A 26461-nucleotide genomic window follows, 5' to 3' on the forward strand; every position below is an offset into this window, starting at 1 on the left:
TTGCAAGGAATTTAGGGATTCAATCATCTACTGTCCATAATATAATCAGAAGATTCAAAGAATCTGGAGAACTTTCTACACGTAAGCAGCAAGGCCGAAAACCAACATTGAATGTCCGTGACCTTTGATCTCAGGCGGCACTGCATTAAAAACCGACATCATTGTGTAAAGCATCTTACCGTGTGGGCTTAGGAACACTTCAGAAAACCAATGTCAGTTAACACAGTTCGTCGCTACATCCAGAAGTGCAAGTTAAAACTCTACCATGCAAAGTGAAAGCCATACAGTAGTGTTCAGAATAATAGTAGTGCTATGTGACTAAAAAGATTAATCCAGGTTTTGAGTATATTTCTTATTGTTACATGGGAAACAAGGTACCAGTAGATTCAGTAGATTCTCACAAATCCAACAAGACCAAGCATTCATGATATGCACAATTTCAATTTATTTTCATTTATACAGTATAGCGCCAAATCACAACAGAGTTGCCTCAAGGCGCTTCACACAGGTAAGGTCTAACCTTACCAAACCCCAGAGCAACAGTGGTAAGGAAAAACTCCCTCTGAGGAAGAAACCTCAAGCAGACCAGACTCAAAGGGGTGACCCTCTGCTGGGGCCATGCTACAAACATAAATTACAGAAAAAATTCACAGAACAATTCACGGACGAATATACAAGAATTGCTGTTGGTGCACAGGACAGGAGGATCGCCAACACAAATACAACTCCCATCTCTGGATGTAGCTGCACCTTAAACAGAGAAAAAGCAGAATTAGGCATCACAAAGACAAAAAATACTGTATAATTTGCCAGCATTAATCAACAAGAAAAACAGAAGAAATACTAAGGTAATTGCCGGCCGCTAGCTCAAAGCCTCACTAAAACACCCAGAATTTAGGTAAAGTTGAGGTTGCAGCATTCATGATATGCACACTCTTAAGGTTATGAAATTGGGCTATTAGTAAAAAAAAGTAGAAAAGGGGGTGTTCACAATAATAGTAGCATCTGCTGTTGACGCTACAAACTCAAAACTATTATGTTCAAACTGCTTTTTTAGCAATCCTGTGAATCACTAAACTAGTATTTAGTTGTATAACCACAGTTTTTCATGATTTCTTCACATCTGCGAGGAATTAATTTTGTTGGTTTGGAACCAAGATTTTGCCGGTTTACTAGTGTGCTTGGGGTCATTGTCTTGTTGAAACACCCATTTCAAGGGCATGTCCTCTTCAGCATAAGGCAACATGACCTCTTCAAGTATTTTGACATATCCAAACTGATCCATGATACCTGGTATGCGATATATAGGCCCAACACCATAGTAGGAGAAACATGCCCATATCATGATCCTTGCACCACCATGCTTCACTGTCTTCACTGTGAACTGTGGCTTGAATTCAGAGTTTGGGGGTCGTCTCACAAACTGTCTGTGGCCCTTGGACCCAAAAAAGAACAATTTTACTCTCATCAGTCCACAAAATATTCCTCCATTTCTCTTGATGTGTTCTTTGGCAAATTGTAACCTCTTCTGCACATCTTTTATTTAACAGAGGGACTTTGCGGGGGATTCTTGCAAATAAATTAGCTTCACACAGGCGTCTTCTAACTGTCGCAGCACTTACAGGTAACTCCAGACTGTCTTTGATCATCCTGGAGCTGATCAATGGGTGAACCTTTGCCATTCTGGTTATTCTTCTATCCATTTTGATGCTTGTTTTCCATTTTCTTCCATGCGTCTCTGTTTTTTTTTGTCCATTTTAAAGCATTGGAGATCATTGTAGATGAACAGCCTATAATTTTTTGCACCTGCGTATAAGTTTTCCCCTCGCCAATCAACTTTTAAATCAAACTACGCTGTTCTTCTAAACAATGTCATGAACGTCCCATTTTCCTCAGGCTTTCAAAGAGAAAAGCATGTTCAACAGGTGCTGGCTTCATCCTTAAATAGGGGACACCTGATTCACACCTGTTCCACAAAATTGACAAACTCACTGACTGAATGCCACACTACTATTATTGTGTACACCCCCTTTTCTACTTTTTTTTTTACTAATAGCCCAATTACATAGCCTTAAGAGTGTGTATATCATGAATGCTTGGTCTTGATGGATTTGTGAGAATCTACTGAATCTACTGGTACCTTGTTTCCCATCCAGAAACACCACCGCCTTCTATGGGCTCAAGCTCATTTGAAAAGGACAGATGCAAAGTGGAAAAGTGTGCTGTGGTCTGAGTCCACATTTCAAATTGTTTTTGAAAATCATGGATGTTGTGTCCTCTGGATAAAGGAGGAAAAAGACCATCCAGATTGTTACCAATGCAAAGTTTAAAAGCCAGCATCTGTGATGGTATGGGGGTGTGTTAGTGCCCATGGCATGGACAACTTACACATCTGTGATGGCACCATCAATGCTGAAAGGTACATCCAGGTTTTGGAGCAACACATCCAAGCAATGTCTTGTCAGGGATGTCCGTGCTTATTCAGCAAGACAATGCCAAGCCACATTCTGCATGTGTTACAACAGAGTGGCTTCGTAGTAAGAGTGCGGGTACTAGACTGGCCTGCCTGCAGTCCAGACTTGTCGCCCATTGAAAATGTGTGCCAGATTGTGAAGTGCAAAATACGACAACGGAGACCCTGGACTGTTGAACAACTGAAGTCTTACATTAAGCAAGAATGGGAACAAATTCCACCTGCAAACCTTCAACAGTTAGTGTCCTCAGTTCCCAAATGCTCATTGAGTGTTTGAAGAAAATGTGATAGTAGAGAAGCTTGAATCTTTGACTGGACTGGGTTGCTTGACGTGAGGATGTTTCGATTCTAATTGCAGAAGCTTCCTCAGCTAAAATTCTTGCTCTAGTAGTCTGACTTCTGTCTTGACTGTAGAGAAGAATAACAGAAGCCAGCCAAAGCTGGAGTTTAAACCTAATCCTCCTCCTACTGAAAGGCAGACTGCTATTGGCTAGAGACTAGCAATTGCTCTAATTAGTACCTATTGTGCTCTAGTTAGCACCCTCCTAATGACTGGGTAGCTGTCCCTCCTCCCTCACATCGTCAGGAGAGGGGTCAGTCCCATCGTAGGAGGACAGCTACCCTGTCATTAGGAGGGTGCTAACTAGAGCACAATAGGTACTAATTAGAGCAATTTCTAGTCACTAGCCAATAGCTGTTTGCCTCTCGGTAGGAGGGGTCTGGTTAGGTTTAAAACTCCAGCTTTTGCTGGCTTCTGTTATTCTTCTCTACAAGAGTCAAAACAGAAGTCAGACTACCAGAGCAAAAATTTTATCTGAGGAAGCTTCTAGCAAACTGTGGCTGAAATTTCAAGGCTTTGTAAGAAAACCCGTCTCTATACCTCTTAATCGTGAAGCCCTATAATTGGTGATGCAGCATGCAAAACTTTGCACAGTTTATCGAATCACATTCACATAACTTCTTGCGTTGTCTGGGTGTCCTGGTCTCTTTCCTTATTCGTCTCCTTGCACGGCCACTCAGTTTTGAGGAAGCTGCCTCCTCTGGACAGGTTTACCCTACGGTACCCATAATGTTTGTATTTCTTAATAATTGATGTAAATTAATTCGAAGACACATTCAGTGACTTGGAAATGTTCATGTATCCTTGTCTGAAGAAATGGCTGTAAAAGTGATAAATTATTTGTTACACTAAAGGGTACAATAGCATATGCAATCCATCATTTTGACTTTTATATTTTTATTTCTTGCCACTTTGTAGAGATTAATTTTCATTGTGACTCTAAAGGGAATCATTTGAGAAATTTTTTATGTGCAGAAACCTAAATTAAATTTTTTTAAATTTGATGTAATTTCAAAATTAAGATATGCATTCGCATACTCACATATTTGATACACTATCAATGAGTTAACAAATGTTTAAACTTAATTTTAGCGGAAATGAGACTGTTTTTTGTTTGGACATTCCAAAATGGATTTTTTTCCCTTGGCTGACTCAAAAAAACCATCAAATGCTGCATTGTGACTGAAACTCCAGTGCCTGATATGCTTGTTTGGTACCAACTGTATATGAGAAATATGGTTTGAAGTCCTCATTTTAAGTTTCAATGTGATGTTGCAGTTGAAGGCAGCTGCTCGCTTCATCTACAATACCTACCTGTCTGAAAATGCGCCGCACTCCATCAACATCGATGACTCAGCCAAGACAGATGAGAAGGACCTGGAGCAGCCCTCATGTGAGATGTTTAACAAGGCTCAAGCACAGGTCTGTTTGAAGCCCACACTCTCAGGGAAGCTCAGTAACTGAAGGTTGTCAGCTGAGTGTTTCCTTGTTCTCGCTTTGCAACCAGATTTTTAAACTGATGAAGATGGACAGTTACAGGCGCTTTGTGCGCTCTCCCCTCTACCAGAGTTGCACATTGGCAAGCGTAGAAGGAAAATGTCTACCTCCTCTCTCTAGAAGGGCTATTTGCATGGGATCCTGGGAAGATGTGACCACCAGAAGTGAGGGCAACAAGGTACTATAAGAGATGCCAAAAAAAGAGATAAACATTACATTAACATTTATAATACGAGGGCTGTCCATAAAGTATAGGTCCTTTTTATTTTTTTCAAAAACTATATGGATTTCATTCATATGTTTTTACGTCAGACATGCTTGAACCCTCGTGCGCATGTGTGAGTTTTTCCACGCCTGTCGGTGACGTCATTCGCCTGTGAGCACTCCTTGTGGGAGGAGTCGTCCAGCCCCTCGTCGGAATTCCTTTGTCTGAGAAGTTGCTGAGAGACTGGCGCTTTGTTTGATCAAAATATTTTCTAAACCTGTGAGACACATCGAAGTGGACACGGTTCGAAAAATTAAGCTGGTTTTCAGTGAAAATTTTAACGGCTGATGAGAGATTTTGAGGTGATACTGTCGCTTTAAGGACTTCCCACGGTGCGAGACGTCGCTCAGCGCTCTCAGGCGCCGTCGTCAGCCTGTTTCAAGCTTAAAACCTCCACATTTCAGGCTCTATTGATCCAGGACGTCGTGAGAGAACAGAGAAGTTTCAGAAGAAGTCGGTTTCAGCATTTTATCCGGATATTCCACTGTTAAAGGAGATTTTTTTAATGAAAGACGTGCAGACGGGTCCGCACGTCGGGACGCAGCCGACGCGGTGCGGCGGCACAGGAAAAACACCTCCGTGTTGATAACCATTTGTAAAATCCAGGCGGCTTTTGATTGCTTTCAGTGAAGTGAGTATGAGAAATTGTTTAACAGCTGGACATGTTCCAACTTGTCCTTAAGGCTTCCAACGGAGGTGTTTTTCTGTGGCGGAGCGTCGCGGCGGCTGCGAGCCGACGCTGCAATCCGTCCGCACGTCTTTCATTAAAAAAATCTCCTTTAACAGTGGAATATCCAGATAAAATGCTGAAACCGACTTCTTCTGAAACTTCTCTGTTCTCTCCACGACGTCCTGGATCAATAGAGCCTGAATGTGGAGGTTTCAGCTTGAAACAGGCTGACGACGGCGCCTGAGAGCGCTGAGCGACGTCTCGCACCGTTGGGAAGTCCTTAAAGCGACAGTATCACCTCAAATCTCTCATCAGACGTTAAAATTTTCCTGAAAACCAGCTTAATTTTTCGAACCGTGTCCACTTCGATGTGTCTCACAGGTTTAGAAAAAATTTTGATCAAACAAAGCGCCAGTCTCTCAGCAACTTCTCAGACAAAGGAATTCCGACGAGGGGCTGGATGACTCCTCCCACAAGGAGTGCTCACAATGCGAATGACGTCACATGACAGGCGTGGAAAAAACTCACGCATGCGCACGAGGGTTCAAGCATGTCTGACGTAAAACATATGAATGAAATCCATATAGTTTTGAAAAAAATAAAAAGGACCTATACTTTATGGACAGACCTCGTATATCTATGAATTAAAGAAAGGATTTTTATATTTTTCTACATCAGTAGTACATCAGAGTGCCTCAGATGCCTTTCTTTTTGAATGTCATTTGTGTGAATTTTAGATAAATATTGTTGCGTCCTGTAGCATCTGTATACCATAAACTTTAATATATATATATTTAAAAAAAAAATCTTGTTATATTTTTTCCAAATCACAGTTTAAACATCTCTGGGTACGATGATGCCACCTATGCTCATACTACAACATACGTAAAGTATGTTTACCATACACCATCATAACCCACATATTCAGAGGACACACTCTTTGAATGTAATATTTAGTGAGTAATTCAGTTTAACCATTATACTGGCACAAAATTTAGTTTCCAGGTACTCTACCAGTCAAAGGATTGGACACACTTTATATGTTGAAGAAACGCCCATTGCATTGGTGGTATTGGATGTTTTAGCTTGCACAGCGTTTTTGTAGAGTTGTCAAAAACTGAACTTATTTACAAATGAATGTGACTGTTTGCTCCTTTCATTTATCTGTAATGGCACATAATTTTCAAGCAGGGCAAGAAGTTGGACTTGAACAACAAAAACCTCATGGACAAACGGAGACAGAAAAGAGGATCTTGGGGAGGTAAAGCCTGTTCGCTAGCAGATTTTGCGGTTCTTGCATCTTGTTTTGAACCCTTTTACTGCAGCAAATAACTGAACCAATACTTCACATGGTGATACAAGCACCAAATCCAGCATAAATTCTCCTTAGACATTGCTCTTCTGAAAAAAAACGACAGGCCACTTAAATTTTCAATAGGCGGCCACGTAGGGGTCAGTTGAAGATTTACACACGGGTTAAAATATAAAAATGCTCCAGTCATATTGAAAACTATACCATATTATTTGTCTGATCATAAAGATTTCAAAAAGGTATAGTTTGGACTATCTATGACTGAATGGTATGGGGTAAAATCCTTAAGAATGGTGAAAAAGGTCAATTTCAGTCTGTACGGGGTCCAAAAGTTTAAAGTTACTGCAATTTAGTAAAAAATTGTGCAAATTGTTGATTGAGCTACTTGGATTAATAAATGGAATAGTTTGACTGTGTTGAATGCTTGGTCTCTAAAGTAAATAATATAATGTTAACGTTCATTGAATTCTATGACATGTGACATGTTACCATCATACATGATACTAAGCATGATACATGGTGCAAACTATTACTTTCTGAAACATTTCTGTGAAGGCTCTCAGTTGTCCAGGTGGTTTCCATAGTAGAGAAGCTTGAATTTTTCGACTGGACTGGGTTGCTTGACGTGAGGACGTTCACTTCTAATCGCAGAAGCTTCCTCATCTAAAATCTTGCTCTGGGTAGTCCTGACTTCTGTCTTGACTCTTGTAGAGAAGAATAACAGAAGCCAGCCAAAGCTGGGAGTTTTTAAACCTAACCAGACCCCTCCTACTGAGAGGCAGACTGCTATTAGCTAGTGACTAAAAATTGCTCTAATTAGCCCCTATTGTGCTCTAGTTAGCATCCTCCGAATACAGGGTAGCTGTCCCTCCTAATGATGGGACTACGACTCTCCTGATGATGTGAATGACTCATTACCATGAACAAAAGACTGAAACTGCTTTGACCTGAGTACCCCATTGTAAACAGGGACAAAGTGTGTCTCAGACCCCCTCCCCAGTTAAGGCTGGGTTTGAAACTGTTCACATACAATGCTTTTTTCACTCCCCTCTCAAACCATTTCTTTTCTCTGGCTAAGATTTTAACTTCCTTGTCCTCAAACATGTGGTTAGTGTCTTTAAGGTGGAGATTAACTGCAGACTGAGGTCCACTGGTGCCCTCTCTACGGTGCTGGTATAGCCTTTTGTGCAACGGCTGCTTAGTCTCACCTATGTAGTGTTCGTTACAGTTTTCCTGACATCTGATAGAATACACTACATTGCTGTGTTTGTAACTAGGGATTCTGTCCTTAGGGTGGACTAATTTCTGTCTCAAGTTGTTAACAGGTTTAAAGTAAACTGGGATTTTGTGCTGTCTGAAGATCCTCTGTAGTTTTTCCCCTACGGAGAAGCTTCTACGATTAGAAGCAAAACGTCCTTGCGTCAAGCAACCCAGTCCAGTCGAAGATTCAAGCTTCTCTACCTTTTTGAAACCCTATTAACTCAACCAATAATTTGCATCAACTTTGAACAAAATTGAAGCAACTCTAACGTTTGACCCCTGTACAAACTGAAACTGAACTTTGTCACCATTGTTGTTGTGTTTACCCCATAACTCTATAGAATTCAGTCATAGATAGTCCAAACTATACTTATTGGAAACTATATTTTTGGAATCTTTACAATCAGGCAAATAATCAATCAATCAATCAATTTTTTTTTTATATAGCGCCAAATCACAACAAACAGTTGCCCCAAGGCGCTTTATATTGTAAGGCAAGGCCATACAATAATGATGTAAAACCCCAACGGTCAAAACGACCCCCTGTGAGCAAGCACTTGGCTACAGTGGGAAGGAAAAACTCCCTTTTAACAGGAAGAAACCTCCAGCAGAACCAGGCTCAGGGAGGGGCAGTCTTCTGCTGGGACTGGTTGGGGCTGAGGGAGAGAACCAGGAAAAAGACATGCTGTGGAGGGGAGCAGAGATCGATCACTAATGATTAAATGCAGAGTGGTGCATACAGAGCAAAAAGAGAAAGAAACAGTGCATCATGGGAACCCCCCAGCAGTCTACGTCTATAGCAGCATAACTAAGGGATGGTTCAGGGTCACCTGATCCAGCCCTAACTATAAGCTTTAGCAAAAAGGAAAGTTTTAAGCCTAATCTTAAAAGTAGAGAGGGTGTCTGTCTCCCTGATCTGAATTGGGAGCTGGTTCCACAGGAGAGGAGCCTGAAAGCTGAAGGCTCTGCCTCCCATTCTACTGTTACAAACCCTAGGAACTACAAGTAAGCCTGCAGTCTGAGAGCGAAGCGCTCTATTGGGGTGATATGGTACTACGAGGTCCCTAAGATAAGATGGGACCTGATTATTCAAAACCTTATAAGTAAGAAGAAGAATTTTAAATTCTATTCTAGAATTAACAGGAAGCCAATGAAGAGAGGCCAATATGGGTGAGATATGCTCTCTCCTTCTAGTCCCCGTCAGCACTCTAGCTGCAGCATTTTGAATTAACTGAAGGCTTTTTAGGGAACTTTTAGGACAACCTGATAATAATGAATTACAATAGTCCAGCCTAGAGGAAATAAATGCATGAATTAGTTTTTCAGCATCACTCTGAGACAAGACCTTTCTGATTTTAGAGATATTGCGTAAATGCAAAAAGCAGTCCTACATATTTGTTTAATATGCCGCTTTGAATGACATATCCTGATCAAAAATGACTCCAGATTTCTCACAGTATTACTAGAGGTCAGGGTAATGCCATCCAGAGTAAGGACCTGGTTAGACACCATGTTTCTAAGATTTGTGGGGCCAAGTACAATAACTTCAGTTTTATCTGAGTTTAAAAGCAGGAAATTAGAGGTCATCCATGTCTTTATGTCTGTAAGACAATCCTGCAGTTTAACTAATTGGTGTGGTCGTCTGGCTTCATGGATAGATAAAGCTGGGTATCATCTGCGTAACAATGAAAATTTAAGCAAATACCGTCTAATAATACTGCCTAAGGGAAGCATATATAAAGTGAATAAAATTGGTCCTAGCACAGAACCTTGTGGAACTCCATAATGAACTTTAGTCTGTGAAGAAGATTCCCCATTTACATGAACAAATTGTAATCTATTAGACAAATATGATTCAAACCACCGCAGCGCAGTGCCTTTAATACCTATGGCATGCTCTAATCTCTGTAATAAATTTTATGGTCAACAGTATCAAAAGCAGCACTGAGGTCTAACAGAACAAGCACAGAGATGAGTCCACTGTCCGAGGCCCATAAGAAGATCATTTGTAACCTTCACTAATGCTGTTTCTGTACTATGATGAATTCTAAAACCTGACTGAAACTCTTCAAATAGACCATTCCTCTGCAGATGATCAGTTAGCTGTTTACAACTACCCTTTCAAGAATTTTGAGAGAAAGGAAGGTTGGAGATTGGCCTATAATTAGCTAATATAGCTGGGTCAAGTGATGGCTTTTTAAGGTAATGGTTTTAATTACTGCCACCTTAAAAGCCTGTGGTACATAGCCAACTAACAAAGATAGATTGATCATATTTAAGATCGAAGCATTAAATAATGGTAGGGCTTCCTTGAGCAGCCTGGTAGGAATGGGGTCTAATAAAACATGTTGATGGTTGGATGAAGTAACTACTGAAAATAACTCCGACAGAACAATCGGAGAGAACGAGTCTAACAAATACCGGGCATCACTGAAAGCAGCCAAAGATAACGATACGTCTTTGGGATGGTTATGAGTAATTTTTTCTCTAATAGTTAAAATTTTGTTAGCAAAGAAAGTCATGGAACTCATTACTAGTTAAAGTTAATGGAAACTCAGCTCAATAGAGCTCTGACTCTTTGTCAGCCTGGCTACAGTGCTGAAAAGAAACCTGGGGTTGTTCTTATTTCTTCAATTAGTGATGAGTATAAAGATGTCCTAGCTTTACGGAGGGCTTTTTTTATAGAGCAACAGACTCTTTTTCAGGCTAAGTGAAGATCTTCTAAATTAGTGAGACGCCATTTCCTCTCCAACTTACGGGTTATCTGCTTTAAGCTACGAGTTTGAGAGTTATACCATGGAGTCAGACACTTCTGATTTAAAGCTCTCTTTTTCAGAGGAGCTACAGCATCCAAGGTTGTCTTCAATGAGGATGTAAAACTATTGACGAGATACTCTATCTCCCTTACAGAGTTTAGGTAGCTACTCTGCACTGTGTTGTTATATGGCATTAGAGAACAATAAAGAAGGAATCATATCCTTAAACCTAGTTACAGCGCTTTCTGAAAGACTTCTAGTGTAATGAAACTTATTCCCTACTGCTGGGTAGTCCATCAGAGTAAATGTAAATGTTATTAAAAAATGATCAGACAGAAGGGAGTTTTCAGGGAATACTGTTAAGTCTTCTATTTCCATACCATAAGTCAGAACAAGATCTAAGATATGATTAAAGTGGTGGGTGGACTCATTTACTTTTTGAGCAAAGCCAATAGAGTCTACTATAGATAAAATGCAGTGTTGAGGCTGGTCATTCTCAGCCATCTGTGTGGATGTTAAAATCGCCCACTATATTATCTTATCTGAGCTAAGCACTAAGTCAGACAAAAGGTCTGAAAATTCACAGAGAAACTCCACAGTAACGACCAGGTGGACGATAGATAATAACAAATAAAACTGTTTTTTGGGACTTCCAATTTGGATGGACAAGACTAAGAGACAAGCTTTCAAATGAATTAAAGCTCTGTCTGGGTTTTTGATTAATTAATAAGCTGGAATGGAAGATTGCTGCTAATCCACCGCCCCGGCCCGTGCTACGAGCATTCTGACAGTTAGTGTGACTCGGGGGTGTTGGCTCATTTAAACTACATATTCATCCTGCTGTAACCAGGTTTCTGTTAGGCAGAATAATCAATATGTTGATCAATTATTATATCATTTACCAACAGGGACTTAGAAGAGAGAGGACCTAATGTTTAATAGACCACATTTAAACTGTTTTAGTCTGTGGTGCAGTTGAAGGTGCTATATTATTTTTTCTTTTTGAATTTTATGCTAAATAGATTTTTGCTGGTTATTGGTAGTCTGGGAGCAGGCACCGTCTCTACGGGGATGGGGTAATGAGGGGATGGCAGGGGGAGAGAAGCTGCAGAGAGGTGTGGTAAGACTACAACTCTGCTTCCTGGTCCCAACCCTGGATAGTCACGGTTTGGAGGATTTAAGAAAATTGGCCAGATTTCTAGAAATGAGAGCTGCTCCATCCAAAGTGGGATGGATGCCGTCTCTCCTAACAAGGACCAGGTTTTCCCAGAAGCTTTGCCAATTATCTATGAAGCCCACCTCATTTTTTGGACACCACTCAGACAGCCAGCAATTCAAGGAGAACATGCGGCTAAACATGTCACTCCCGGTCTGATTGGGGAGGGGCCCAGAGAAAACTACAGAGTCCGACATTGTTTTTGCAAAGTTACACACCGATTCAATGTTAATTTTAGTGACCTCCGATTGGCGTAACCGGGTGGTCACTACTGCCGACGTGAATTACAATCTTACCAAATTTACGCTTAGCCTTAACCAGCAGTTTCAAATTTCCTTCAATGTCGCCTGCTCTGGCCCCCGGAAGACAATTGACTATGGTGCTGGTGTCGCAACCCTTCACATTTCTCAAAACAGAGTCGCCAATAACCAGAGTTTGATCCTCGGCGGGTGTGTCGTCGAGTGGGGAAAAACGGTTAGAAATGTGAACGGGTTGGCGGTGTACACGGGGCTTCTGTTTAGGGCTACGCTTCCTCCTCACAGTCCACCCAGTCAGCCTGCTTTCCCCGGCTGCTCGGGATCTGCCAGGGGGGAACTAGCGGCGGCTAAGCTACCTTGGTCCGCACCGACTACAGGGGCCTGGCTAGCTGTAGAATTTTCCACGGTGCGGAGCCGAGTCTCCAATTCGCCCAGCCTGGCCTCCAAAAGCTACGAATAAGCTACACTTATTACAAGTACCGTTACTGCTAAAGGAGGCCGAGGAATAACTAACATTTCACCACCCAGAGCAGAAAATGTGCGGGAGAGACAGGAGAAGCCGCCATGCTAAATCAGCTAAGAGCTAGTAGCTACGCTAAGCTAGCGGATTCCTAAAAACACGCAAAGTGAATAATGTGTAAATAATTTAGAGGTGATTCAGCAGAAGGAGTGCTTTAGTTAAGGCACGTAAAGATTACACTGGGAAACAAATCGTAATCTAGATAACTAGATCAATCTAACTGCGCAGATTAACAGCGAACAGATACAGAAAACACCCGCTGTGCTCCGGAACAGGAAGTGATACAATACCACAGTAGAGGCCAACCACCAGTAGAGGCCTGGTGGTTGGCCTCTACTGTGGCCAGTAGAGAAATAATGTGATATAAGTTTCAATATGACTGGAGCATTTTTATATTTTGACCCTATCTAATTCTTCAATGACCCCTATTGAAATTCAAGTGGCCCCTCGCTTTTTTTTTTTCAAAAGAGTAACATAAGTGAAGCGTTGCACAGTGGTGCAAAGCTCACTCATGGTACAGGGAATCCTAAACAGGAAGTACCAAAATTCAAACCCACAGTAATACAGGAAATGCTCAAATGTCAAACACTTCCTGGATTGACAGATGAGATCCCATGGAATCTTGCGGGAACTCAGTGGCAAGCTCACACTCAAACAGGAAGTCTGAATTCTCAGTCACAGTGAAACAGGAAATGTTCAAATGTCAAACACTTCCTGGCATGGGTGAAGCTAGAGCGGAGGCCAGGGTTTCACTGGACTCCCCTGAAATCTGATTGGACACAGATGATTGACATGTCACGGCACCATACATCTGGTTGAAAGACCTGCATTTTCAAATCAATGAATCACATTGACTGCTAGGTTCCTCCTGTCCAGTAGTTTGTGCTGTGTACCACAAAAGTTCTAATCCACCTTAGTAGAAGAAGAAAAATGTTTGCTGCAGATTTTAACTGAACACGTCGTTTGAGCTATGGACTTCTAATCACACCAAACTTATACTGGTGAGTAAACGGCCATATTTTATGTCAGAAATGAGGTCCAGGTTGTTAAAAGCAGCATTTCTCTGTTAATTTGGGTGGCTTATTGTTGTTGGGTTATTAGTGCAGCAGATAACTGAAACAATCCTTCAAATGGTGATACAAGCATCAAATTCAGCACAAATACAGCTGGAGCAAAATTAATGGAGCAACTTTAACTTTTGACCGCTGCACAAACTAAACTGATCTTTGTCACCATTCTTGCTGCTTTTACCTCATAACTCCGTAACATTCAGTCATAGATAGTCCAAACTATACCTTTTTTTAATCTTGGGGCAAATAATGTGTTGTAGTTTCTATATGATTGGAGCATCTTTTAATTTAGACCAGGGGTGGGCAACTTGTTCCAGAAAGGGCCAAGAGGGTGCAGGTTTACTTTGCAGCCACTGACTCTACCAGGTGATTTCACTGATTAACTGATTCCATCTGTTCAAAATGATATTAATCAGTAAAATCACCTGGTGGAGTCAGTGGCTGCAAAGAAAACCTGCACCCTCTTGGCCCTTTCTGGAACAAGTTTCCCACCCCTGATTGAGACCCCTGTGTAATTCTTCAGTTGACCCCTACCTGGCTGCCTCTTGAAAATTCAAGTGGCCAATCAGTTTTTTTTTTATTAGAGTTAATGTCTATGGATTATTTGTGCCAAATGTGATGTTTGTATCACCATTTGCAGGATTCCACTCTAAATATTCTCTTATCTGCTGCACTATATATGAGATGTAAGATGCTGCTCCTCAGTGTTTCTCAATTGCCCTCAAAAGTATTGGAACACTTGGTATTTCACACATTTTAATTTGTTTATTCAATTTCAAATACTTTTTTTTTTTCTAAAATTATCTTCCTTAACTCAAACTGAAAGCAAATCTCCACAACTTGATATAAATTAATTAAAATATAAAATCCAGCTTCCTGATGAAGTGGTGTAGAGGAGGATTTTCTTAAAAAGAAGACCTGAAAGTTCAGCTACAATTTGACAGAAAGTACATTTGAGATGGAAGCCTAGATTTGATATTTTGGTGAAAGAAACTTTTGTATTTCTTCATAATTGATGTAAATAAAGTCTATGACATATTCAGTGACTTGGAAATGTTCATGTTTCCATCACCTGACTTGTCTAAAGAAAACTGGCAATAAAACAGATTATTATTATATTATTATTATTAGAAGCTGAAAGGTTTTTTTTTTCCATGCTAATGCTCCCCTGAAGCATTTACTCAAAATAAAGTCTGAAGAACCTAAATGACATGGTGAGATGCTGACAAGCTTCGCTCATTTATGTCCGCGACATATGCAGGTGCACTTTTGCCAGATTTGGTGCTTGTATCACCATTTGAAAGATTCCTCTAAATATTCTGTTATCTGCTGCACTATTTGGTTTTATCTCAGTCTCTGTCTGGCTCATCTATTCTTTTCATCTTAGAGGTTGACGCATCACAAAGCCATGCTTCAGTGTCCCCAAATGGCTCCATCAAGTCAAACAGCAGTGTGGAGCTCGTCTCTCTCTACAGGCAGATGGAGGTCGGTCCATGAGTCAAACAGCTGTTTGATAATAGTCCACTGAAAATGGGCAAAAAGGTTGGAAAAAAAATGAGTAAAAAAAAAGAAAATTGGTGTATGCAGTCCCTTCAGTAGCTTTGATAACATTCAGAAACTCCCTGTGTATCCTCATTGAGCTTTCACCGTTATGACATCATGGCTTTTATTTACGTGAGAAATAACCTCATCCGGATATATAATTTAGTATACAAGGGTATACCTTTGATTATTTTTTACTAAACAGCCATACAATGCTTTGGAACATTGACATAAATGTAAATAAACAAAAGGGCATGAGATCATAATGTTATGACATCATAATGGAATGTTAAAGAACCACAAAATACCCTTAAAAGAGCAAGTTATACGATTCAGGATAGGTGTTCTATGCAATTTTTCAGACTTGGGTTCACAATAGTGTTGCAATTTGAATCAGACTGTGCCTACATGAAAGGTTATTAAGGGGATTTTCATGGATAAAAGGCACAGATGAAATCACATTCATCAAAATAATCCTTGTCAGCCATCTTGAAATCAAATGTTTCATTTCTGAGTGCCAGTGAAATGGAATTCAACTCATCTTTGCTCTGTTTTCCATCAAAGTCCTGCTCTTCATCAGTGCCTGATACACAAATGTCTGGTTTTTCAGAATAACTGTAGCCATTTTCATGGCGGTGGCCACATAGAATTGTACAGAACAGACCTGACTTCTTGCAGCCACACCATCACTCACAGCCACTTTTGCAATTGCAGGAAATCAAAATCTACTTGATAATATAATAACTGTTTCATTTTGAAGCATCCTTGTCTAGTAAACAATGAAGATACTTATACCACTGCAAAAAATTAAATGAACGCGTGAAACACTATTTTCGACATCCATGATGTCATACCAGAAAAAGCTCAAGATGGCTACATGGGGACTTTTAATGTTATTTAGGGTGGTTAAAGGATTGTTTCCAGCAATTGTCAGCTTTCTACTATATATATATATATATATATATATATATATATATATATATATATATATATTCATTGTTACGCAGATGATACCCAGCTTTATCTATCCATGAAGCCAGAGGACACACCCCAATTAGTTAAACTGCAGGAATGACTTTCAGACATAAAGACATGGATCAAATCAATTTTATTTATATAGCGCCAAATCACAACAAACAGTTGCCCCAAGGCGCTTTATATTGTAAGGCAAAGCCATACAATAATTACGGAAAAACCCCAACGGTCAAAACAACCCCCTGTGAGCAAGCACTTGGCGACAGTGGAAGGAAAAACTCCCTTTTAACAGGAAGAAACCTCCAGCAGAACCAGGCTCAGGGAGGGGCAGTCTTCTGCTGGGACTGGTTGGGGCTGAGGGGAGAGAATCAGGTGATATGGTACTATGAGGTCCCTAAGATAAGATGGGACCTGATTATTCAAAACCTTATAAGTAAGAAGAAGAATTTTAAATTCTATTCTGGAATTAACAGGGAGCCAATGAAGAGAAGCCAATATGGGTGAAATATGCTCTCTCCTTCTAGTCCCTGTCAGCACTATAGCTGCAGCATTTTGAATTAACTGAAGGCTTTTCAGGGAGCTTTTAGGACAACCTGATAATAATGAATTACAATAGTCCAGCCTAGAAGAAATAAATGCATGAATTAGCTTTTCAGCATCACTCTGAGACAAGACCTTTCTAATTTTAGAGATATTGCATAAATGCAAAAAAGCAGTCCTACATATTTACTTAATATGCGCATTGAAGGACATACGCGTATCCTGATAAAAAATGACTCCAAGATTTCTCACAGTATTACTGGTGGTCAGGGTAATGCCATCCAGAGTAAGGATCTGGTTAGACACCATGTTTCTAAGATTTGTGGGGCCAAGTACAATAACTTCAGTTTTATCTGAATTTAAAAGCAGGAAATTAGAGGTCATCCATTCCTCATTCCCCCATTCCTACCAGGCTGCTCAAGGAAGCCGTACCATTAATTAATGCTTCGATCTTAAATATGATCAATCTATCTTTATTAGTTGGCTATGTACCACAGGCTTTTAAGGTGGCAGTAATTAAACAATCACTTGACCCAGCTATCTTAGCTAATTATAGGCCAATCTTCAACCTTCCTTTTCTCTCAAAAATTCTTGAAAGGGTAGTTGTAAAACAGCTAACTGATCATCTGCAGAGGAATGGTCTATTTGAAGAGTTTCAGTCAGGTTTTAGAATTCATCATAGTACAGAAACAGCATTAGTGAAGATTACAAATGATCTTCTTATGGCCTCAGACAGTGGACTCATCTCTGTGCTTGTTCTGTTAGACCTCAGTGCTGCTTTTGATACTGTTGACCATAAAATTTTATTACAGAGACTAGAGCATGCCATAGGTATTAAAGGCACTGCGCTGCGGTGGTTTGAATCATATTTATCTAATAGATTACAATTTGTTCATGTAAATGGGGAATCTTCTTCACAGACTAAGGTTAATTATGGAGTTCAACAAGGTTCTGTGCTAGGACCAATTTTATTCACTTTATACATGCTTCCCTTAGGCAGTATTATTAGACAGCATTGCTTAAATTTTCATAGTTACGCAGATGATACCCAGCTTTATCTATCCATGAAGCCAGAGGACACACACCAATTAGCTAAACTGCAGGAATGTCTTACAGACATAAAGACATGGATGACCTCTAATTTCTTTCTTTCTTTCTTTCTTTTTAATATTTATTTCATTCATTTAAAAGAAAAACAGAAAAGCAAAAAACAAAAGCACCACAATACCAGAATGAAAAGGAGCAGAAAGAAGAACAAGTCTTATGATTTCTGCCCCTTTTAACAATACAATCTTTCAATATACAGCATCATAGTCAACATTATTTAACAGATTGCATTTCTTTAACTTGTCACATACCACTGACCCATTTCATAATTATGACCAGAAATTAATAGATTACATCACTGACAGGTTACATTTAAACTTAAGACACTCCAAACATTATTAACAGTTTACTTTTTTTTTTTTGACTTTCTTGCAGCCCACTGACTTACTTCATAGTTTCATACTTACTTAATACATCTAATTTTATATGTTTTTTAAATAATTTAAGCGACCTTAATTCTTTAATTTCTTTATTAAGATTGTTCCATAATTTGACACCATTTACTGCAATACTCCTTTCCTTTACTTTGGTTCTAAATCTTGGTTTTTTAAAGACTTCTATTCCTTTCAATTTATAACTACTTACTCTTTTTTCAAACATATTTTGAATGTTTGTTGGTAAAGTATTTTTATTAACTTGGTACATCGTTTGTAATATTTTCAAATCAACTAAATCATGAAATTTAAGTACCCTATACTTAATAAACAATGGATTAGATGGATCTCTAAAACCACTGTTACTAATCACTTTTAAAGCTCTTTTCTGCAAAATAAATAAAGGTTGTATATAGGTTGTATATGTTGATCCCCAGATTTCTACACAGTAAGTTAAATATGGGACAATCAATGAATTGTACAATGTTAATAAACCATAACTATTTAATGAATATTTACTTTATGCAAAACAGCAATGGCTTTTGCTATTTTTCCTTTATGTATTTGTGTGACTTCCATGTAAGATCTTCATCAATCATGACTCCTAAAAATTTCATTTCTTTTTACCCTTTGTATATCCATTCCATCTATTGTAATGACACATTATTTTCTTTCGCTCTATCATTAAACAATATGAAATTTGTCTTATTAATATTTAGTGACAATCTGTTTATATCAAACCAATGTTTAACTTTTTCCAACTCTGTATTTATCACTTGTGCTACTTCCTGTATATCTGATCCAGAGTAAAACAGCATTGTATCATCAGCAAATAAAATGCTGCCAAGCACATTGGATACATTCACAAAATCATTGATATACAAAATAAACAGTTTGGGTCCAAGTACCGATCCTTGTGGTACTCCATAAATAATGTTACACAATTCTGATTTGGTATTATTTATCTGAACAAACTGTTTTCTATTTTCTAAGTAGCTTTTTACCCACTGATGTGCAACACCTCTTATTCCATATTGTTGTAACTTGTGGAGCAATCTTGAGTGGTCTATAACATCAAAAGCCTTTTTCAGGTCAATAAAAATACTTACAAAATAATCCTTATTATCTATTGTTGTTGATATTTTCTCTATTAGTTCCATAATTGCCATAGCTGTCGAATGTTTTGTTCTGAATCCATACTGAGCATTATTTAAAATATGATGTTTCTCAATAAATTTATCCAATCTTGTTACAAAAACTTTTTCCATAATTTTAGAAAACTGTTGGAAGCAATGATACTGGCCGTAATTAAGAAAATTATGTTTGTCTCCATTTTTATAATGGGACTACCTTAGCAATTTTCATTTCATCTGGAAAAACCCCAGTTGACAGAGACAGATTACAAATATAAGTAAATGGTTCAATAACAATTTCTATTATACTTTTTACAGTCATCATGTCTAAATCTTCATGGTCAGTTGATCTTTTGCTTACACAGTTTTTTACAATATTTCTTATTTCATCTTTTTCCACATTGTCCAGGAAAATACTATTGACCGTATTTACCAATGTACATAATTTATCTTCTATTATTGGTTTATGTCCCACCAGACTTGACCCTACATTTGAAAAATAATCATTAAACCCATTTGCAACTTCTTTTATATCATATATCTCTTTATTTTCCTTAACAAAGTAATTTGGAATAGTTTCTTTCGTTCCATCACTATCAATCACACTTTTTATAATTCCCCATGTTACCCTCATATTATCTTTACTCTTATTTAGTTTTTCACTGTAATAATCTTTTTTTTGTTTCCTAATTATTGTTAATAGTTTATTTTTATATTTTTGTATTTATGTTCTGATTCCTTTGTTTGCAATTTTAAAAAGCACCTGTATAAATAGTTTTTCTTTGCACAAGCATTTTTTATTCCCTTTGTCAGCCATGGTTTATTACTCTTTTCTTACTAATTTCAATTAATTTACAATTTTTATTGTATGATTTCATCAATATTTTCATAAATGAGTTATATGCTACATTAACATCACTGACATAAACTTCTTCCCTTCTTCTTTCCTGCTTTTAAACTCAGATAAAACTGAAGTTATTGTACTTGGCCCCACAAATCTTAGAAACATGGTGTCTAACCAGATCCTTACTCTGGATGGCATTACCATGACCTCTAGTAATACTGTGAGAAATCTTGGAGTCATTTTTGATCAGGATATGTCCTTCAATGCGCATATTAAGCAAATATGTAGGACTGCTTTTTTACATTTGCGCAATATCTCTAAAATTAGAAAGGTCTTGTCTCAGAGTGATGCTGAAAAACTAATTCATGCATTTATTTCCTCTAGGCTGGACTATTGTAATTCATTATTATCAGGTTGTCCTAAAAGTTCCCTGAAAAGCCTCAGTTAATTCAAAATGCTGCAGCTAGAGTACTGATGGGGAATCGAAGGAGAGAGCATATCTCACCCATATTGGCCTCTCTTCATTGGCTTCCTGTTAATTCTAGAATATAATTTAAAATTGTTCTTCTTACTTATAAGGTTTTGAATAATCAGGTCCCATCTTATCTTAGGGACCTCATAGTACCATATCACCCCAATAGAGCACTTCGCTCTCAGACTGCAGGCTTACTTGTAGTTCCTAGGGTTTTTAAGAGTAGAATGGGAGGCAGAGCCTTCAGCTTTCAGGCTCCTCTCCTGTGGAACCAGCTCCCAATTCGGATCAGGGAGACAGACACCCTCTCTACTAAGTGCTTGCTCACAGGGGGTTGTTTTGACCGTTGGGGTTTTTCTGTAATTATTGTATGGCTTTGCCTTACAATATAAAGCGCCTTGGGGCAACTGTTTGTTGTGATTTGGCGCTATATAAATAAAATTGATTTGATTTGATCCATGTCTTTATGTCTGAAAGACATTCCTGCAGTTTAACTAATTGGGGTGTGTCCTCTGGCTTCAAGGATAGATAAAGCTGGGTATCATCTGCGTAACAATGAAAATTTAAGCAATGCTTTCTAATAATACTGCCTAAGGGAAGCATGTATAAAGTGAATAAAATCGGTCCTAGCACAGAACCTTGTGGAACTCCATAATTAACCTTAGTCCGTGAAGAAGACTCCCCATTTACATGAACAAATTGTAATCTATTAGATAAATATGATTCAAACCACTGCAGCTCAGTGCCTTTAATACCTATGGCATGCTCTAATCTCTGTAATAAAATTTTATGGTCAACAGTATCAAAAGCTGCTAATTAAACTATATATATATATATATATATATATATATATATATATATATATATATATATATAATATATATATATATATATATATATATATATATATATATATATAATTTATTTCCAACCTTTCCCAAAAAATGACCAAATATTACTGAAATACAACTCAGGGCAGTGTTCTGTATTATTAAAGTGTATTCACAAAAATGATTTCTTCAATGTGTTGTCTCATGGGTGATAAATCTTGGAGCCTGGCTGAAGGTTTGCTGTGAAGTGACCAATTCCGTAACTGTTCTTGTCTTTGATCGTCCCTGATGTAGAATGGGCGAGCACGTTCGCGGTCCCCGGAGCAGGCTGGTGGAGGTGCAAACTGGATGGGGATGGATGGAGGGTACTGCTGCGTCTATCTGCCTGACGGCAGCGCCTCTTTAGTCCCCACACGACCACAACAGCTCATCAAAGAGACGTTGGCCAGCTTGTGTGAAAAGAGGGGATTCCCACTGAAAGATGTCATCATTTACTTTTACGGCAAGGACAAGGTGGGCACAGAGCCAGGCTTAGTCTGCATAAACCTAAATAAGTTTCATTGCCGCCTATATGCATTTTCTAAGACCTTTTCATCTCCCATCACCTTCTCAATCTTTTAGTTTATTCTGAAATTTTTGAACATCACATTTTATTTCCCTGTTTCTGTGTAAAATTCTGCATCCTTTCTGCAGCAGCCTTTATCACTGGATCAGGACTGCTCGGTGCTGAGAGACCAGCAGGTCTCCCTGGAGCTCAGGGTGACTTTTGTGTGAGTTAATCATCCTTCCTCCTTCCCTTTTTCTTTTGTCATGTCGACCCAGCAGGCTTTCACACTCCCATCTCCATTTCAGCATGCCATCTCTCCCTATTCTAGAGGGGAAGTCCTCATGTTGACACCAGGCAGTACTCCAACACTAGTCCATATCCACACTGAATAAATTTATCACATGAATCACCACATTTTGGTTTTCTTTTGAAGAGTCTGTTGGTTGGTATGTTTATCTGTGGCTGCAGGGTTTGCACAACTAAATTTCATTAATGCTGCGTTGCTGTTAGTGTAATATGAATGACTGTGGAATTGAATTGGTTCAGGTTGGAGATTACCTTCACTGGTAAGACTGTGGGGATTGTGGCCAAGTCCAGCAAGACGCTACAGGATGCCCTCTCTGTGGTTCTACAAAAACACAACCTCAGACCTCAGGATGCTCATGTCACCATGGTGAGTGTGGATGTATGAGTGAGAGCACAGCATGTAGCCAGTGTTTTTAGTAGTTCTCGACAACAGTAGGACTTGTTAGAACATGTATGTCTATTAATGGACTGCCACACCTGCATTTCTGTCCAGATTTAGACTGAATAATTTTTGTGACCCATTAGTGGAGCTACACGGATGCAATTTCAAGTCACCCCATGGCACTACACATGAGTATGATCTCACTTTACACGCCCCCTAAGCAAGTGCATTAGCGACATTCATACTTTTTCTGCCACTTATCTGGGTTTGGGTGGCGGCAAACCAAGACGCTCATCCCACACATGGCTCTTCACTTCCTGGGGGATTCTGAGGTGTTCTCATGCCAATTGGGGAAAATAATCCCTCCAGTGTGTCCTGATTCTTCACTGGGGCCTCCTCCTGGTTGGAGGTGTCCGGAAGGCCCTCCTAGGGAGACTAAAAGGAGGCATCCTCACCAGATGCCCAAACCATATCCTCTATCTCTGTTAGATGCAAAGAAGCAGCAGGTCTACTAAAGAGACCCTCCTGGGTATTCAAGCCACTCGTCCTTTCCCTGGGTGTAAGCTCAAATACCAGACAGAGGAACTTCATTCCTGCTGCTTGTAGCTGTGACCTTGTTCTTTTGGTCATTACCCAAAACTCATGTCCATAGGTGAGGCCGTGAGCATAAATCAGCTGGTAAATAAAGAGCCTTGCCTTCTGGCTCAGCTGTTTCTTCACCACAACTGTCCAGTACAGGACTTCAGATACAGTCCCAATCTGTCTATTTTGTTTATAGGAAGACACCTCAAGCAGACCAAACACAATGGGGTGACCATCTGCTTCAGCCATACCACAAAAACAAAATGACAAGTAAGCCAAAGTACATCAAAGAAATGTCGAAACATGGAGAGATGGAGAACGGAACACACACACCACTTGATTAAAAAAAATCTTTTGCATTGGCAGACTTCTCTTTAGGCTTTCCTTCTGGTTTAAAAGAAAATTCTGGTGCCAATTAGCAGGTGACTTGAAACTGGTATAAACCAAGCAAATCCAGCTGCTCAGCTAAAACAGATGCTAAACTCTTTTTTGTAAATCCAAATATGTGCAGTCTTCATTAACAAAAATGGTTTGTTTTGCTGTACAAAAGGCTTGAAAGGACAGAAATTAGTTAATAGCTTTATTTACTGTTCCTTTGATGAAATTAATGCTCTAATAGCATGTTTGCTACAGTAAAAGAATAATTTGCAAAGCCCAAACTACAAGGCACCACACTGTGGTAGATTTTCTCCCAGCAGTGTACAACCAGCATCCATGAGACAGCAACTGAGAACAATTCAGAATGGCTGTTTCCGTGCCAGAACAGTCCTGAATTTTCTCACTTTTGAGTGTGTTTGATGTGGTCACTATGGCTTCCAAGACACAAGGTACCTGTGCCCCATTTTCCATGTACATCTGGAGTTGTCAAGAAGTCCATCCAGTGTAAAATTTGTGCCAAATAAATATGCAGATGTGGAGACCATGAGCAAAAAGGGAAAAGCAACAGGAATGGTGTTTGGCAACATGAAATGTGTGATCTTGGAGGAAAGTGCGCTTGAAAAGGGTGTATTTCATTCATTTTTTTATTTTAATTTTTCACCAAATTCTTTGTAAACCTATGGCCTTAAATGTACAATACCAAACATTGTATACAGTTATTGCAATTAGTTTTGTAAAAATCTGTTCCCTGCCATGTAAGTGCTTTGTCCCCTCCTGGCTGCTGTGGCTGTTGCTAGGCAACCAATCCAGTAATATCATGCATATTAATTTTTTGTATCAGTCTGCAATCTTATTGATATTCCTGGAAATCAAATACCTGTTTTATCACATCATCTCTATCAAACACTGGGCAACAGCTTTATTGAACTTTAAACGTGCACGTTCCTTTGCTTGTGATTTCAGGTCGGCAGTGACGAGGCCGTGTGCATGAGCAGCAGTGTGTTCAGGCTAGCCAATAAGACGTTGCGGCTGGAGAAAGATAAAGGTTAATATGCTCGACCTTTTTTAAAAGCCTTATGTTGTACTTTTGAGGTCCAGGAATACAGGCATCATGCATAAAGTCCATCTCTAGTAACCACAGATGACCACAGGAAGCCTTTTGATGCGAGATTAAAGCAGTTCTCTGGTAAAGGCACTTAGGATCCCTCCTTCCTGGGAGGTATCTGAGCTGTGTGTTATCCTCTGAGAACCTTTCTTCATTTAACTCCTTTAATGGATTCCAGAGAATGTTTTTGGCTCTTAGCTAGCGGTGCGGCGTGAGAGTCTTTTCACCGTCCACTTTAGTGACCTGGTTTTTGATGTCGCTGTGTGCTTCACTCTTCCTTGTGCTGCGGTGTGTCACTCCATTTGGCTTGTTGAGTGCTGTGAAGCTCTAACTGCATTTGCATTGACAAAGAATAAAACTGACTTGAGTTTGGGTCACACGCTCTTGCATTAGATTTGTTTGGAGCATTTTATCTTATGGTAAATACAGCAGTGATCTTTTTGTGACATCATCAGTAACCTGTGGCTGGTTTTCTCAGTAGTTGCACCAGGTTCCTTGCAAACAAACTGATATGTTTGTGCTTTGAACAGGAAAGGACCAGACCAGTAATCCTAGATCACCCACAGAGGTAAGACAAAGTGAATACATCGGCTAAACGAACACAATTTTAACTTTGGTTTGAACTGTACAGGTGCATCTTGGAAAAAAGTAATGTTTTAGACAGTCAAAATTTCACATATATTCTAGACTTCATTAAATAGAAACTAAAATGTTTCAAGCGTCTTAGTTTTAAAACTCACAACCTATTCAGTTCATATATGCAACGCCAAATTGCAAAATGGGTAACCCCAAACCGCTTCACAAGAGTAAGGTTTAACCTTACCCACCTCACAGAGCAGGCACATTGGCATCAGTGCTAAGGGTCCTATCTCACTGGGCACGACTGTTGGAGGGCAGTTGGAGATGCAGCTTAGCGACCAAACACACGCACGAGCGGCAGTGTTGCAGTTGGTATCACTAAAGTGGCCACTCACAGCTGAACATGAATGACACGTTTGAGCACAAAGTGTTCAGCTCTTATTATCCATGTGAATAGACTGTAGAAATTCCTCCACTTTTCCCAATAATGACAAAATAAAATAATAATAATAATAATAAAGCATACAGCACACTCACCAATTTGCAGAATGATGTCCCTGCTGGATCTATTGTCTTGTCTTCCATGTCAGTATATAATCCACCACTCATGGGGTGAGGATCACCACTTTGTGAACAACTGCATGAAAAAAAAAATTCCAACAGTTTAAAAACAATGTTTCTCCATGTTGAATTGCAAGGAATTTAGGGATTCCATCATCTACAGTCCAAAATCTAATCAGAAGATTCAGAGAATCTGGAGAACTTTCTACACCTAAGTGGCAAGGCCGAAAACCAACACTGAATGCCCCTGAGCTTCGATCTCAGGCACCACTGCATTAAAAACCAACATCATTGTGTAAAGGATCTTACCGCGTGGACTCAGGAACACTTCAGAAAACCATTGTCAGTTAACAGTTTGTCGCTACATCTACAAGTACAAGTTAAAACTCTACCATGCAAAGTGAAAGCCATACATCAACAACATCCAAAAATGCTGCCGCCTTCTCTGGGCCCGAGCTCATTTGAAATGGACAGACACAAAGTGAAAAAGTGTGCTGTGGTCTGAGTCCACATTTCAAATTGTTTTTGGAACTCATGGGCATTGTGTCCTCTGGACAAAAGAGGGAAA

General features: G+C 39.3%; 1 protein-coding gene across 3 annotated transcripts in view; it reads left to right on the forward strand.

The window, feature by feature from the left end:
* The window catches only part of rgs14b (regulator of G protein signaling 14b), a 44658-nt gene that overhangs the window by 13062 nt on the left and 5135 nt on the right, over positions 1-26461 (forward strand). For 2 of the 3 annotated variants that reach the window (XM_034182007.1, XM_034182010.1), the window contains exons 5-13: positions 4092-4235; positions 4321-4488; positions 6434-6506; positions 15024-15121; positions 21748-21966; positions 22147-22223; positions 22547-22673; positions 24612-24693; positions 25284-25321. In XM_034182007.1, coding sequence (XP_034037898.1) covers positions 4092-4235; positions 4321-4488; positions 6434-6506; positions 15024-15121; positions 21748-21966; positions 22147-22223; positions 22547-22673; positions 24612-24693; positions 25284-25321 — 1026 coding nt within the window. The remainder of the gene's footprint in view (positions 1-4091; positions 4236-4320; positions 4489-6433; positions 6507-15023; positions 15122-21747; positions 21967-22146; positions 22224-22546; positions 22674-24611; positions 24694-25283; positions 25322-26461) is intronic. The other variant, XM_034182009.1, reaches the window with a different exon arrangement.

The sequence above is a fragment of the Thalassophryne amazonica genome, chromosome 11 (assembly GCF_902500255.1).
Source record: "Thalassophryne amazonica chromosome 11, fThaAma1.1, whole genome shotgun sequence".
Taxonomy (NCBI): domain Eukaryota; kingdom Metazoa; phylum Chordata; class Actinopteri; order Batrachoidiformes; family Batrachoididae; genus Thalassophryne; species Thalassophryne amazonica.